Source organism: Necator americanus, chromosome V (genome assembly GCF_031761385.1).
Source record: "Necator americanus strain Aroian chromosome V, whole genome shotgun sequence".
NCBI lineage: Eukaryota > Metazoa > Nematoda > Chromadorea > Rhabditida > Ancylostomatidae > Necator > Necator americanus.
The window spans coordinates 23645978-23658836 of NC_087375.1; the positions used below are offsets into that span (position 1 = coordinate 23645978).

At 40.2% G+C, this 12859-nt stretch overlaps 1 protein-coding gene across 1 annotated transcript; it reads left to right on the plus strand.

Annotated features, from left to right (window-relative positions):
- Nucleotides 1-2215: 2215 nt before the first annotated feature.
- Nucleotides 2216-3911, plus strand: RB195_014980 (uncharacterized protein; the record flags this gene model as incomplete). Its single annotated transcript, XM_013449583.2, has 4 exons — nt 2216-2406; nt 2461-2524; nt 2587-2664; nt 3765-3911. 4 exons carry the CDS (start codon nt 2216-2218, stop codon nt 3909-3911), a joined length of 480 nt encoding a protein of 159 aa, XP_013305037.1.
- Between the last annotated feature and the right edge of the window lie 8948 nt (nt 3912-12859).

A 12859-nucleotide genomic window follows, 5' to 3' on the forward strand; every position in this document is an offset into this window, starting at 1 on the left:
TTTGGAAATGTTAGGCGAAAATTAACTATTTTTTCGGATACCAAACTGAAGAGAGCCCTCATAAATCAAGCTGCTGCCATTAACCAGTTACCTACCACAAAAATAGTTAGTCAGTTTAGCGTTATGTGAATCCCACCGGCATACAACTGAATTCGATAAAAATGAAATGTTTGATACTGTGAATGAAAAGAATGGAAACCTCTACATAGAATAGTCCAACTTTTTTAACTGCGTGGATAAAACAGATTACTTGAAGAAATGATTCTGAAGGACAGTTGTGGCTCCACTGGTATTTCACCTTTTTTTCGTGTGGAGCCAGCACACCAGGAAGTTGACGAACTGCGATCTCTCCAGGAAATCATATGACTAAAGGCGTATGTGATGATTATGAGTGAGTCATAGACACATTTAGAATTGTAAATTTACCATATTATGTATATATTGCAAATAGAAGATATTTAGGTCAAGTTGGCTGCACATGAGAAGTACATTTTATTAACAGTCTGAAGTGGGTCGGTCAAAATAGTAGAAAGGATGCACGAAAAAAGTGCAATGAAAGGAGAGAAAGAAAACAGCAGTTTTAAAATGTTTTTAGCATTCTACATGGAAATAATTGATATCGACGATTAAATGATTTTATGTCTTGGCAGAGACGCGCCCATCGGTTTCACCGTGGAAACGCTTCACTACTCACAGGGACACTACAGGGAAAGAAGGCACCAAATAAATGAAGAATAAGTAAACGACTGAGCCCTAGGCGCGCTGAACAACATGCTCAACTTTCAACTCGATGCTTCACAATCTAGGTTCCATATTCATTGATTTATGTACATAGTAGGTCTTCATAATAGTCCATTTAACTCGCTACTGACGTTAATATCCTTATTTTTCATAGAGTAAACTGTAATAAAGCGATACAATTCAAGTTTCACAGACCCATATGGTCGACCGTAGTTCTCTCTTTGCTTCACGCTGCAACTCTGATTTTTAGTACTTCATACATCTCTATATAGCTAATACCCTGAGTAGCCGAATTGGTAAAGACAAGATTCTGAGGAACAAGAAACCATTGCGAATCATCAAGAATCATCGTGAATCTGGAGTGCAGGCGATGTTGTAGAAGTGCTATTCGAAAGAAACAAATTTGGTGCTAGCAGAACAGGAATGCGTCATTTTTGTTCTTGTATACTTGGCCTAATTTCAATGCCACATTAATTTTTTGAAGTTCGTAATGTCGCTTGAGAGAATCTTTTCGCGAAGATAGTCTTCTTTCGTCGAAGCTGATTGTTGCGAAATTTTAGAACGATTGTGGCCTGTTCTATGCTTTTTGTTTCTGTTTTTGATAAGTAATTCCTTGAAGTGCACTTCACTATTGCACAAGTCACGGATGTGGCTGATGCAACGCCCCTTGTGGACATCGGGCGAATGGGTTTTTTGCCATCGAGGGGACGGTATCCGGCGCAGGCCTTCCCCGCTGCACGAACATTCGGACGCATATAAATAGCGCGTTATGTCGATGACCCGTCACTTTGCCGTCCTTCTTCCAAAGCGGTCTCCCCGTTGAACATTTGCGTATGAAACAGTAGACGTCTCCATAGTAAAAATAATAAATTACTGCTTTCCTCAATTTCCTCCTTTCCTCGTCCAGCACCTTCATACATTTGGAAAATTCTCATGCTTGTGCAGTCATCGAGCACGACGTTAGAAAACAACTGCTGAATCGCTTTCGGCGACATAGTTATACAAATTTACTATAATCCCACAATTTGAGTTCGTAGAATATGCACTGACAACCTGACTACACATCGGGCCACATCGTTATCGCAAACATGTCTTTATTTCTTACTTCTGGCAATAATTCAGCAGCATCGTTATTTCAGCGCTTGGAGAGGACAAGCTGCTTCTGTAATTAGCCACAAACAACAGGGGATCGTTCAATTCACTATGCGTATTAGTTAGTGAAAAAAGTGCCAATGAAATTTCACTATTTACGTTGTAGCTACTTGCACAATCCTCAAACAATTCAAATCTTTAGTTCTGCAGATGCAAGAGCTGCTTGATCCTCATCAGTGTTTTGATTTGAATAAAACAAACCAAGTGTTTCTGTCTTTCCAAATCTTGTACCACAGTTTGAATTTGATGGAAAACCTGCTTCTTTTCTCAAATGAGAAGTATGTCAGCTCTCAACACTGCAATTAATTCTGTCATTTCTAGAATGGTTTCTCCAGCCGATGTAAAAAAGCACACTGTTGCTTCACTGGGAGTAGCTCCGGTTGGCAAAACACCGGAAAAGATTCAGAATGGCAAAGACTTCTATAAATTTTTCTTTACAACTCACCCGGAACTTCGCAAGTACTTCAAAGGTGCCGAAAACTTCTCTTCTGATGACGTCCAGAAGAGCGACAGGTACTGAAATTTGGAACATTGCACAGAATTCGGCTAAGTTTCATTCCACTGCAGATTCGAAAAACAAGGCACTTCACTGCTTCTGTCCGTGCATATTCTGGCTAACACCTACGATAATGTTAGTGTTGCTCAAAAGCTATGTCAGCGCGGAGAAATGCTTCTAAATCTTCTGAGTTACAGGAGGAGGTATTCCGTGCATTCTGTCGCGACACTATTAACAGACACGCAACCCGAGGACTCGACCCTCACCTCTGGAAGGTTCTTTTACTGCTTTGAACTATTATATCCCAAACTAAATAGGTAATCAGTTGGATAAGACAGATGAATTGAAGTGATGGGCTTTCAATTACTCTGGTGCCCAACCACTTGATCTCCCTCATCAACTGAAGTTTGCATAATGTATTATGTGCGTCAATCTATTTCGCCTTTGCTTCTTCTGGGGCTGCATTCAAATACTTTTCTATTCTTCTCCAAACAATTTGTCTCAGTGTGTGCATCTCCCCGTTAGAATCAAGAGTGAATAAATTTCTTGTCAGAAGCTGAGAGCGCAAAAATGCTGAAAATTGTTAGCTAAGGATAAATAATAAAGTGTCTGGCGTTAATCAACCCGCTTGGGATGCGCCCCCACAATCACTTCAATTCAGAATCGTTTGAGGTTTACGAACGTGTAACTGGCCTATACAATGACTTGCGGTGGCTAGCCGATGTGCCAAGTCAGTGCTTTTATCCTTTCAGACAAGTCTGCTATCAACTTATCGATCCGGTGGGATGAAAGGCTTAGTGAGCACTAGGGCGGATTCGAACCTCTGAACGATCGTGCAGGAAGCGGAACCTCTATGCGCTACACTACACCCACCTCTCGAAAATTGTTACGGTTCCTTTTGTAGGAGTTCTTTCGAAGACTTCCGTGCTCCTCAACGACATCAACGTTGTTGGGAAGTTTTTCCTCAGTTTTTGATGGCGCCTAACGTCAGATCTATATTCTAAATTAAGTGTGCAGGAAAAAGTGTATTTTAGTATTCTCACCCTGTTCGCTCACGGTCAGATGCATATATCGATTTGATTTGTCAGCGCTAAGCCCAGATTCAAAGTTGCACAGCAAATAACTAATAGTAGTGATTGTCAGGAGATGTACAAAATCCATTTTGCTATCGCAACATTACACATCCAAATCGAAATTAGTCCTTTTCGTCTAAAACTTGACTCGCCTGCGAGCATCCAAGAAAGGACTGTCCGTGCAACATCATCGTTTCCGGCAATGTAGTTGCTTTTGTACAGTAAGAGACTGCTATGTAGACGTTCAAGTTCAGAAGAGTTCGGACCTAATAGAATTATATCTGAAGAGTACTACTTTGCAGACTTTCTGGACAATCTGGACAGGGTTCCTAGAGAGCAAAGGTGCAACTTTAACCGGAGACCAGAAGGCCGCCTGGGAAGCCCTCGGCACAATGTTCAACGAGGAATGCCAATCGCATCTGGCAAAGCTCGGACTGCCCCATGTATAAGTGTGCTGCGTTCATCGAGCTTTATTTAAAACCAGTGGGACAACCTTTCTCGGTAAACATCAGTGTTTTCTTTTCTTAGTGTTTGAATACGTTATTCTTTGTTTGTATTAGACAGTTGTGATCCCTGTGATAAATAAATAAATATAGTAACGATTCGCAAATGTCACACACTGTTCTGAGCTGTGCAGTGGATTAAAGTTAATGAATGGCCTCCACTCTCCAAAATAATCTTTGATAAAGAACAACGAAATGGTAGTTGAAATCAACAAATCCGACAAGATTCACCTGAAATGAATGCGTTTCACTCCGTCCGAAAGCTCTCATCAATAAGAAACACTGAGGTGGATTTCGTATGTTTCGTAGTTTTTTTTTCAGATGTTCGAATTTCCATTAAGTAGATGAAGTACTCGATTCAAACTAATAACAATGACATATTCACATTTTCACAGAATGGTTGCCATCGAACTTGCATGGTAGCGCGATTGGTTTCATCCAGGATTGAAGAAGAACACAACTTAAGACACAGCTTCGAATCCTCTATTCCACCTGCGTAAATACACACCACGGATCACTCTTTCGATTGAGCTTTGAGTGGCTTTGACTGAATTTTTCTCCTTATTTCAAATTGTCTAGTTCTACACACCTCATAAAGTTCGTCCAGCATTCATTCAGTATTCGTAGTGCTTCGTGCTATCAGAGCGAAGTCATCAACAAAATGACGGTGGCGTAACTGTCGGGCGTGCCGTCAACTTCCACCTCATGTTATCCCATCCTAATCCCTGCTTTACGTTCTCGTGGCATCGAGCGTCTTGAGTGCAATTGAATCATCCAGTCCGAATTCTCTGTTCACGTCGACTGTGACATCAATGCGGAAAGAGGAAATTTTAGTCGGCTTAAGAAGTTGGTATACAACTCAGAAAGTATTCCTATGTGCTACTAAGGACACATTGGTTGTCTGAAGCTTCTGTGTCTTCAACTGAATCGACGGCTTTCTTCAAGTCTGTGAGCCCGACACATCGCTAGGCCTTGTGCCTAGCGCGATATTTCAATGCGTTATGAAACGGTGTTTATGCGATCAATCGTGCCGAAACTTCCCGAAACCATGTTCGCTCGCACGATCGTCCTTAATCTGATGTTGTTTCAATCCTCTTTAGGATCTCTCTTGTAAAGATCCTGCAGACGACACATAGTAAGCAGATTTCGCGAGAGTTGATTTCGCCATGTCATGTGGATCTCCCTCCTTATACAACAGCACAGTCTGCTAGTCTTTCATTGCTTAGGAAGTTTGCATTTCAGACTACAAGTGGACAACCTCCCTTGTGTGTTTATGAGGAATAGCGGTATGCGCTATTATATTCTGTGGGAACAAATTAAAATACGACTCTTCGGCGACAGGATGGATTGCCGGACCTCGGAAAAGAGAGCCTCTGAAATAACATGCGCATCCTTCCTTATATGGTGAAGAGGCAGGTGAACGAGGGGGTTCAGGAGATCTCAGTAGAAATCGTAAATTACTTCCTTCACCTCCTTTCTCGATGCTGTGGTTGCTCCATCTGAGTTACTGATGGCAGACATTTTTGTTTTGCGATTTCTGAAGTTCTGACTATTAACAAATATTCTTGCACTGCTGTTGCTCTATCCAGTACTACTACTGTTCTCTCATTGGGGTCTTCTTTTATCACTTCTATGCAAGACCTATTGGTGGGCATAGCGCAGCCGACAAAATATCTAGCTGTGACTGCAGTCGATGGTTCGAAACCAATGCTAACCAAGGCTTTCATCTCTAAAGGTTGATGAATTGGGGCCAGACATGTCTGAAAGGATAAAATCACTGGTTCTCATAACTCGGCTGGCACCGACAAGTCATAGTATGTGTCAACAAGGGTTCATAAAACCAAACCCTCAGCGATTCCAAATTGTTGTCAGACGTGTTTGCACATCCCTAGCGGACTGATACGATACGCCAGAGACTTTCTATGCAAAACTTAGTGTGCCCAAAGTTTAGTTCGTGGTTATATGCAGCTCTTGCAGCTCCACACTGTGGTAGAGTTTGAGGGCTTTCGAAGGGAGGCATTCGTTGGTGTTCTCAAAGCTTTCGTTTTCTTTTTCACAGCCGTAAAAAAAGTGTTCTGCGAACAGATCATATTCATTTTCGGTGTTGTCTGTTGCAGTATCTTCTCAAAAGCTAGCTAATGCAGTGAAAAGGTATTACTAATGATGATCCTGAAACTCTATTCTGTGAACTGGTTTCGCCTTTCGTCAGGGAGATATAAGTTGAAGCAGACTGTGGTCTCTTCAGGTATAGAACTCTGGAACAAGGGCGACATTCAGCAAACAAGATCAATTGCTACCAATGATGTTGTCTATCTCTCTGACCTAGGAAATGTCTCTCCTGTGAAACTTCTTTAAGTCTACATATAAAGTTAGGATTTTCACTTCGTCGAATCTTGATGATAGAGCGATGATAGTGAAAGCTGGGATTGATGAACACTCGGTGAACGTTCGATTTTTCTATTAGAGATCCTCAGCCCTGAGGTGTGATGTATCATCACGTTCTTTAAAAACACTCACTCCCCCAACAGCGCCAGATCTAAACATCTACAGCTTCCCATCTGAACTCTGAAGAACCTACTATCAGTCCTCCTCAATACTCTAGCTGGACTCTCCTTTCTCTTCCAGTCATAGCCAGGGTCAAGCGCATAGTTGGGAAAAATTTATTTATTTATTTACTTATTAGGCGTTCATTTGTTTTTTAAATTCTTTTTATTATTATACCCAAATTTTGATTGCTGTGTGGGCAGCTATACTGGTAGGAACGAGATGAGAGGGTCGATATAATAAATAAATAACAAATTATTTTAAGAAATAGTAATGCTACAAGTAAAACAAAGTAAAAATATATATTATAATACAGCGATATTAATGGAATAAATAATAACTAGAAATTATATGTTCATGTTAATTATATGTTCAAGATGCCGCATGACGTGTGCCAGATGGAAGAAGATCAAGAAAAATAATCGAGGTAGAAAAGCATTCAACCTCTCGATGGACCGATCTAAACAAGGTTAGAATATTGTGTTTGATTTGCTGTAGAATCTCTGTAATAAGGTGTCTTCCAGGTAGCTCTTCTGAAGATGTGGAACAGTGCAGTGAGAAGACAACAGAGGAAGATGTTTATTGGAATTTGCATATATAATAAATTTAATACATGGTTTTAATTTTCTATGTCGAGCAGCAAAGACCTCGAGCGAATAGACTGCTCGAGTAGTTCTTGATGTTCCTGGACTTCGCGGTCACGCTTCCTTTGCTGTTTGACAGCGTTTCGTTTCACAGCTCAAGTCTGAGCAGAAATAATGATAATAGCAGAAAACATTTTGCAACGAATTTCAAAAGCTCACAAATAGACTGGAAAAAAGTGTTTGCAAAAAAAACCCTTACCACTAGCGCGATGATCGTTATCAAAGCGATTAATCCGAGTACTGCGAAAAGAATAGTAGAGGGTCGATCAGAGGGTGGAGCTGTCGTCGTCGTCGTCTTATGTTGAGATGTGAGCCATGCATCTCTCAATTTTTTCTTCTTTGCCAGCCACTCCGCTGAAGGTCTTGGTTCGGAGTTAAATTCTTAAAACCGCATGGAGCTTTCTTCAGGAGCAAGGGAGGAAATATACTGGTACATCTGTAAATACTGCAATTAGTGTATGAATAGATCCAATAAATGATTAGGCGAGGAGATTAAAAGACGTGTCAAGATAATAAAAAAGACTAACTAGAAGGCAGTCAGATTGTCGAAGATGCTACCGGTAGGTCGCGACCCATTCCACATTGGCTACTCACCAGAAATATCCTCCAGGTATATTTGCTCGGATTAGTGCGAGGTAGACGTTACTGCAAGAATTAGAAGTGAGTCAGTGTATATGTAGACATATAATTTAAAAAGATAAGTGAGCTCTAAATGTGTATTCGGGAACACAATTGTACTGTTTGACATTGATAAAGAGATGATCAAAAGTTCGATCCCAGCAGGAACCATTATTTTTGCAAAACGAAAAAACAGCTGGAAAAGAAGGAGAACACCTTTTAAAACAATTTTCACACTATTTCCAACTATTAACAAACAATTTTACTCATCGTCAATGGAAACGAACAAATGAGAGTTCGATCCCCTCCGGAATCTAGATTTTTGCAAAACCGAAAAAAAAATCACTGAGGAGAACATTTCACCGGTCATTTTTTGAAATTGTATTAAGAGCAGTGTTTGCCACATACAAGTGCTATATAGAGGTTATTTTAGCGATTAAAACCGGGTCTTAGTTGGAAATTACTGCTGGACAGGTCGGATTTTGTTACCTTGAAATAAACATGAATAACTCACTAACGAAGAGACATAAGAAGATAAAGCTGGCTGCCTTGTGCAGAGGAAGATTTGCGCTATAAAATGATTAAAAAAGGGGGTCTTTTGTAGGGACCCTCTGGTTTTTTTGAAACCTAGTTGAGAAAAAGTTGAGAAATTTGGCATTTTTCTCAACCTTTTCTCAACTAGCTTTTCTAGAGACAAAAACTACCTGTAAAAAAGGAAATTATGATGGCAAAAATCATCCTCTACAACATGCTTCAAACCGAATCCGTTTTTATAAACTATGAGCAGAGTTATGGAAAATTGTTTGAAGTCACACAGATTTTGACGCGTTGCGAAAATCTGAGATTTCGCTCTTTCTCCCGTTGCCAGGATACGGTAGCGCCGTTGGAAAATTCGACTCCATATTTGAATAGAGCGTCTAGAAAACCATTGACTGCAAATTTTGGCCTCTGTAGGCGTTCTGGTTCTCTCAAAAGCTAGTTGAGAAAAACTCGGAAATTTGAGGCAAAAATTGGAATTTTTCTCAACTAGGTTTCAGAAACACTAGGAAAGCTAGAGCCACCAAACTTTGTAGAAATATAGAAGAAATCTCTCTCTACAGATCGCAACCATTTATTGCATAAAATTCACTTTAAGCGTAGATATTCAGAAACTCGTGAAGCCTACTTTGTACTAATTTTAACCTTAATTGCTCCTTTAGATGTCTTTTTTTTCGCTCGGTGGCAGCATCATAACTGCTTTTTCGACCGAAAGTAAGAATTTCGACCCTATAGGATGAGAAATGAGCTCTTTAAATTCTTTTACGCTAAATGCAAAAACAGCACTTTTGCAGGGATTGATCCCTGACCGTCACAATAAAAAAAGCCCGGCATCTCGTTGAGCCACCCGGTCTTGATGAATTAGCAGCATCAGCCCTCTTTCAACAGAGCATTTAATGGCCAATTAACAGATGTCCTTATCGAAGTCTTTGTAATCGCGCACAAATAAGTCTGCACTACACTTACCAACTTGAGCCAGCGTACTTGCTTTTCATTGCAGCTATGCTTCTACTTTTACTTAGTGCTTTTACACTTCTGTTAGCTTCTGAAGATCTCGTTTGTTATCCGTTCCTAAGGGAATTTTCGACGCTGCGTTCCCGTACAACTGTGCAAGCTATGAAGATTGCCTTTTATGGTCTCTTAGTACTCAATACGAGTCACCTCTGGTTAGTTTCATTTCTTTCATATAAATTACTAACACACATTTTTGTAGTGTAGACTGTAATTTTGCAGTTTTGTTTTGTAGAAGTGTAATTTTGTAGTGCTTAGACTTGATGGGTTTGACAACAAGTCGATTTTTGAAAGAATAAAAACTTTTAGGTAGTTAGTTGCATTTAAAATAATTGGTTTCCTATTTTAACACATCACAACATTATCAGGTTATTTATTATGCATCACATTTATTCAAGATTTCAATTGTTTGTGCTAATTCAAAAGTAACCGAGAGGCTTGTTTATAGAAATCTTGATGTTTTAGAGAGGATGCTATTGTCACTAGTACGTTTCCTTCGTCTACGAGCTTTTTCTTTCTCCTTTCTGAATGCTTTCCTTTTCGTTCAGGTAATGTGGACTCCCTTACCGCCTTGCACGTACGACGACTTATGATTTTTCACGGTTTGTGCCACCGAAGCGACTCCGACGTCATCAAGCATCAGTTAGAGCAGCAAAAAATGCTAAGTCGTCCATCTTCAAGATTGGCTCAAAAAGCGCAGTAATTTCATCACCAGAATTATGAAGAATAAATTTTTTAAAAATCATTTTTTGGCTTATGTACCCTCTTTTTATTCTAACTTTTTATGCTACAATAGTCTTCCTCAACTGCAACCGCGAGTCTTCTTCAATCGTTTGTTCGAATATTAAAAAAATTATTTATTCTATATCATTTATTTTTATATTAAACAGAACTCAAGTACTGAATATGCATCATTGACGTTTTTTCTTCTTTGAGACAACTCTTCCATTTTTTAGTCGCAGATATCGGGACCTGAAAAAAAAGCCTTAGAATACGTTTCAGTTGTGAATATCTTCCGATATGCGATAAAAACATGCCATTCACTGCTGATCCTCCTTCAAGTTTCAGCACTACGTCTGAAAAGAAGCAGTTTTCACTTCTGTTTTTCTGCTGAAAGTCGCATACCTAAATTACACTTCATTTTGTACACCTTAATATGTGTTTGTTTGAAAACGACAACCCCGTCTTCCTTTTCTCTTTGCTCCTTTCATTTTTTCTGATTTTCCGACCTCTACTTAAATTTTTTCTTAATTTTTCGACCCCCCCCCCCCCGATCCGACACCCCTCTTACGACCCTCTGTTGAGAAATTCTCAACACACGCTTGGCACTGGTCATAGCTGATGCTAAGTTTTTAGGCAGTAGTAGAGGGGCAGAACCGTTCCTTTTGTGCAAGAATATAGAAATCCGTATGATATTAGCGACTGTCTTCGCATCTGTTTATTGTCGTATTGTCATATTCAAACTTTTAGCAAGAGTGTTTTTCGAGTGAAAAACGAAAAACATCAGAAAAAAGGAATTCATGTGTGCAAGCGATTTTTCGAAAAGGTTTTATTGCGACCGGAAACTGACATCACTTCAAGAACACTTTTAAAATTTACCGTAGAATTGCAATAGTAGAAAATGCCGATGTGTCCCTCTTGTCGATTAAAAAAAGCTTCCGATAGTTGTGGGGCCACTTTACTCGAGAGCGTAACGCAAGGATAGGAATGGAGTGACATGAATAGCACGGATTGTAAGTTGAGGTGTGAAGGTTATACCTTCATCACTTCGCTGATGAGTTTTTCTGGCCGAGGCTGAACGAATGCTGGCCAGATTTTGTTGAAAGAGAGAAAGGTCGGCCTTCCGTTGAATCTGCTAACGTTGTCATCATGAGAAACAGATAGGTCTCAGATGACCCATCCACACTCAACGAAATGAAAATACTCGGAAGCACCAAGTGTGTAAACATTCAGAAACTTGGGGACTCCGACAGGAGGAGGAAAATGCGGAGAATCAAGCAATTGATGCTGGAAGTATCTGCGCTAGGAAAAGAGATTATTTGGAGTTCATTCCCATGAAAGATCGCAGAAAATGCTGCAAATGTCAAGGAAAGTAAAATTAACTGAACACGAAAGATTTGTTTTAGTAACTTTCACCCGAGTTCGCCCAGAGTCGTGCGCAGACACATCAAGTGCACTACGGATGACACATTTTCTGCTCATCATAAAGGATAAACGATAAAGTTTCTATCGTTAATCAATCTGCTTGAGATGCATCCCCACATTCACTTCAACTCGGAATCTTTGAGGTTTACCAACGTGTAACTGGCCTATACACTGACTTGCGGTGGCTAGCCGATGTGTCAAGTCAGTGTTTTTATCCTCCTAAACAAGTCTGGTACCAACTTATCGATAACGGAGAGGTGAAATGCTTGGTGAGCGCTAGGGCAGGTTTGAACCTCCGATCGATCGTGCAGGAAGCGGAACCTCTAACCTCTACACTACACCCGCCCTTTGCACATCATAATTTTTAGAAAATTGTGATGCTTCGGTGAAATCCTTCGAGAAGGAATAAGTTACTGGGTCACCTCTTTGATTGAGACAAACAGAAGTATTGCCGGCGCTCTCCCAAGCGAGTCGATAAGCAATGTCACATACCCCTCTACGTTAGTGATTGACCCCCATTCTGGTAATTAATATTTGATAGAGAACGACAGTAAGGATTCTTCTGTAGCTGAAATCATCACACGAGCGAGGATTCACTTGAAATGAGTGCAATTTCACTCATTCCGCGGACTCCCATGCGTTTTGAATAATTGAGAAACATTGAACCGTTCCTGCAAGGCGTGATGAAGGTACCAAAGTTGAACTATGATTTGCGTTTTGCCACCACAAATGTGCTCTGAATTCGGTGAAGTATCTTCACATCAAATTGTTGGAATGTTTAACACGCTTCAAGGTGATAAAATAGCAGTAATTGCATGAATTCAGTAGCTCATCTGATAAAACATTGCGTTGGATTCAGATGTTTTCAGGTGCTCACACCGTTTTTCGCAAACAATAGCTTTAGTTGAGAGATTAAAATAGCTGGAAATATTATTTGACGTACCGGACATCCGTCATAAAATGTACTCTCACTACGTATCTATCGTCTCCACCTTGTTCAACTGTTAGTCTTCATTTGTGTGACGGAAGAGCAAACTAGGAAAAAATTGATTTGGTTTCCATGTCACGTGAAGGGACGGCTGCTTCCTTCTTGAGATGATAGGGAGCGCGAGGGATGATGGGCATGAAAATCCGGGCCTACCCCAACACCGAGAACATTCAATGAGTCAGTAGTACTCCGACGTGCTCGATCATTCAGGGATATCAAAAGAAACGGCATCCAGAGAACGCACCGAACAGAAGGTAACACAATGTGCATTATCATTGAATTAAGTAGGCTTGGAGTCATACCGTTGTAGACATTCGCAATCTGCTGGAACAATAACAAAAAGATGTTGGGATATTGTGAACCGAATGAAAACCTATTTTTTACACCCACTACATACGTATATTCCG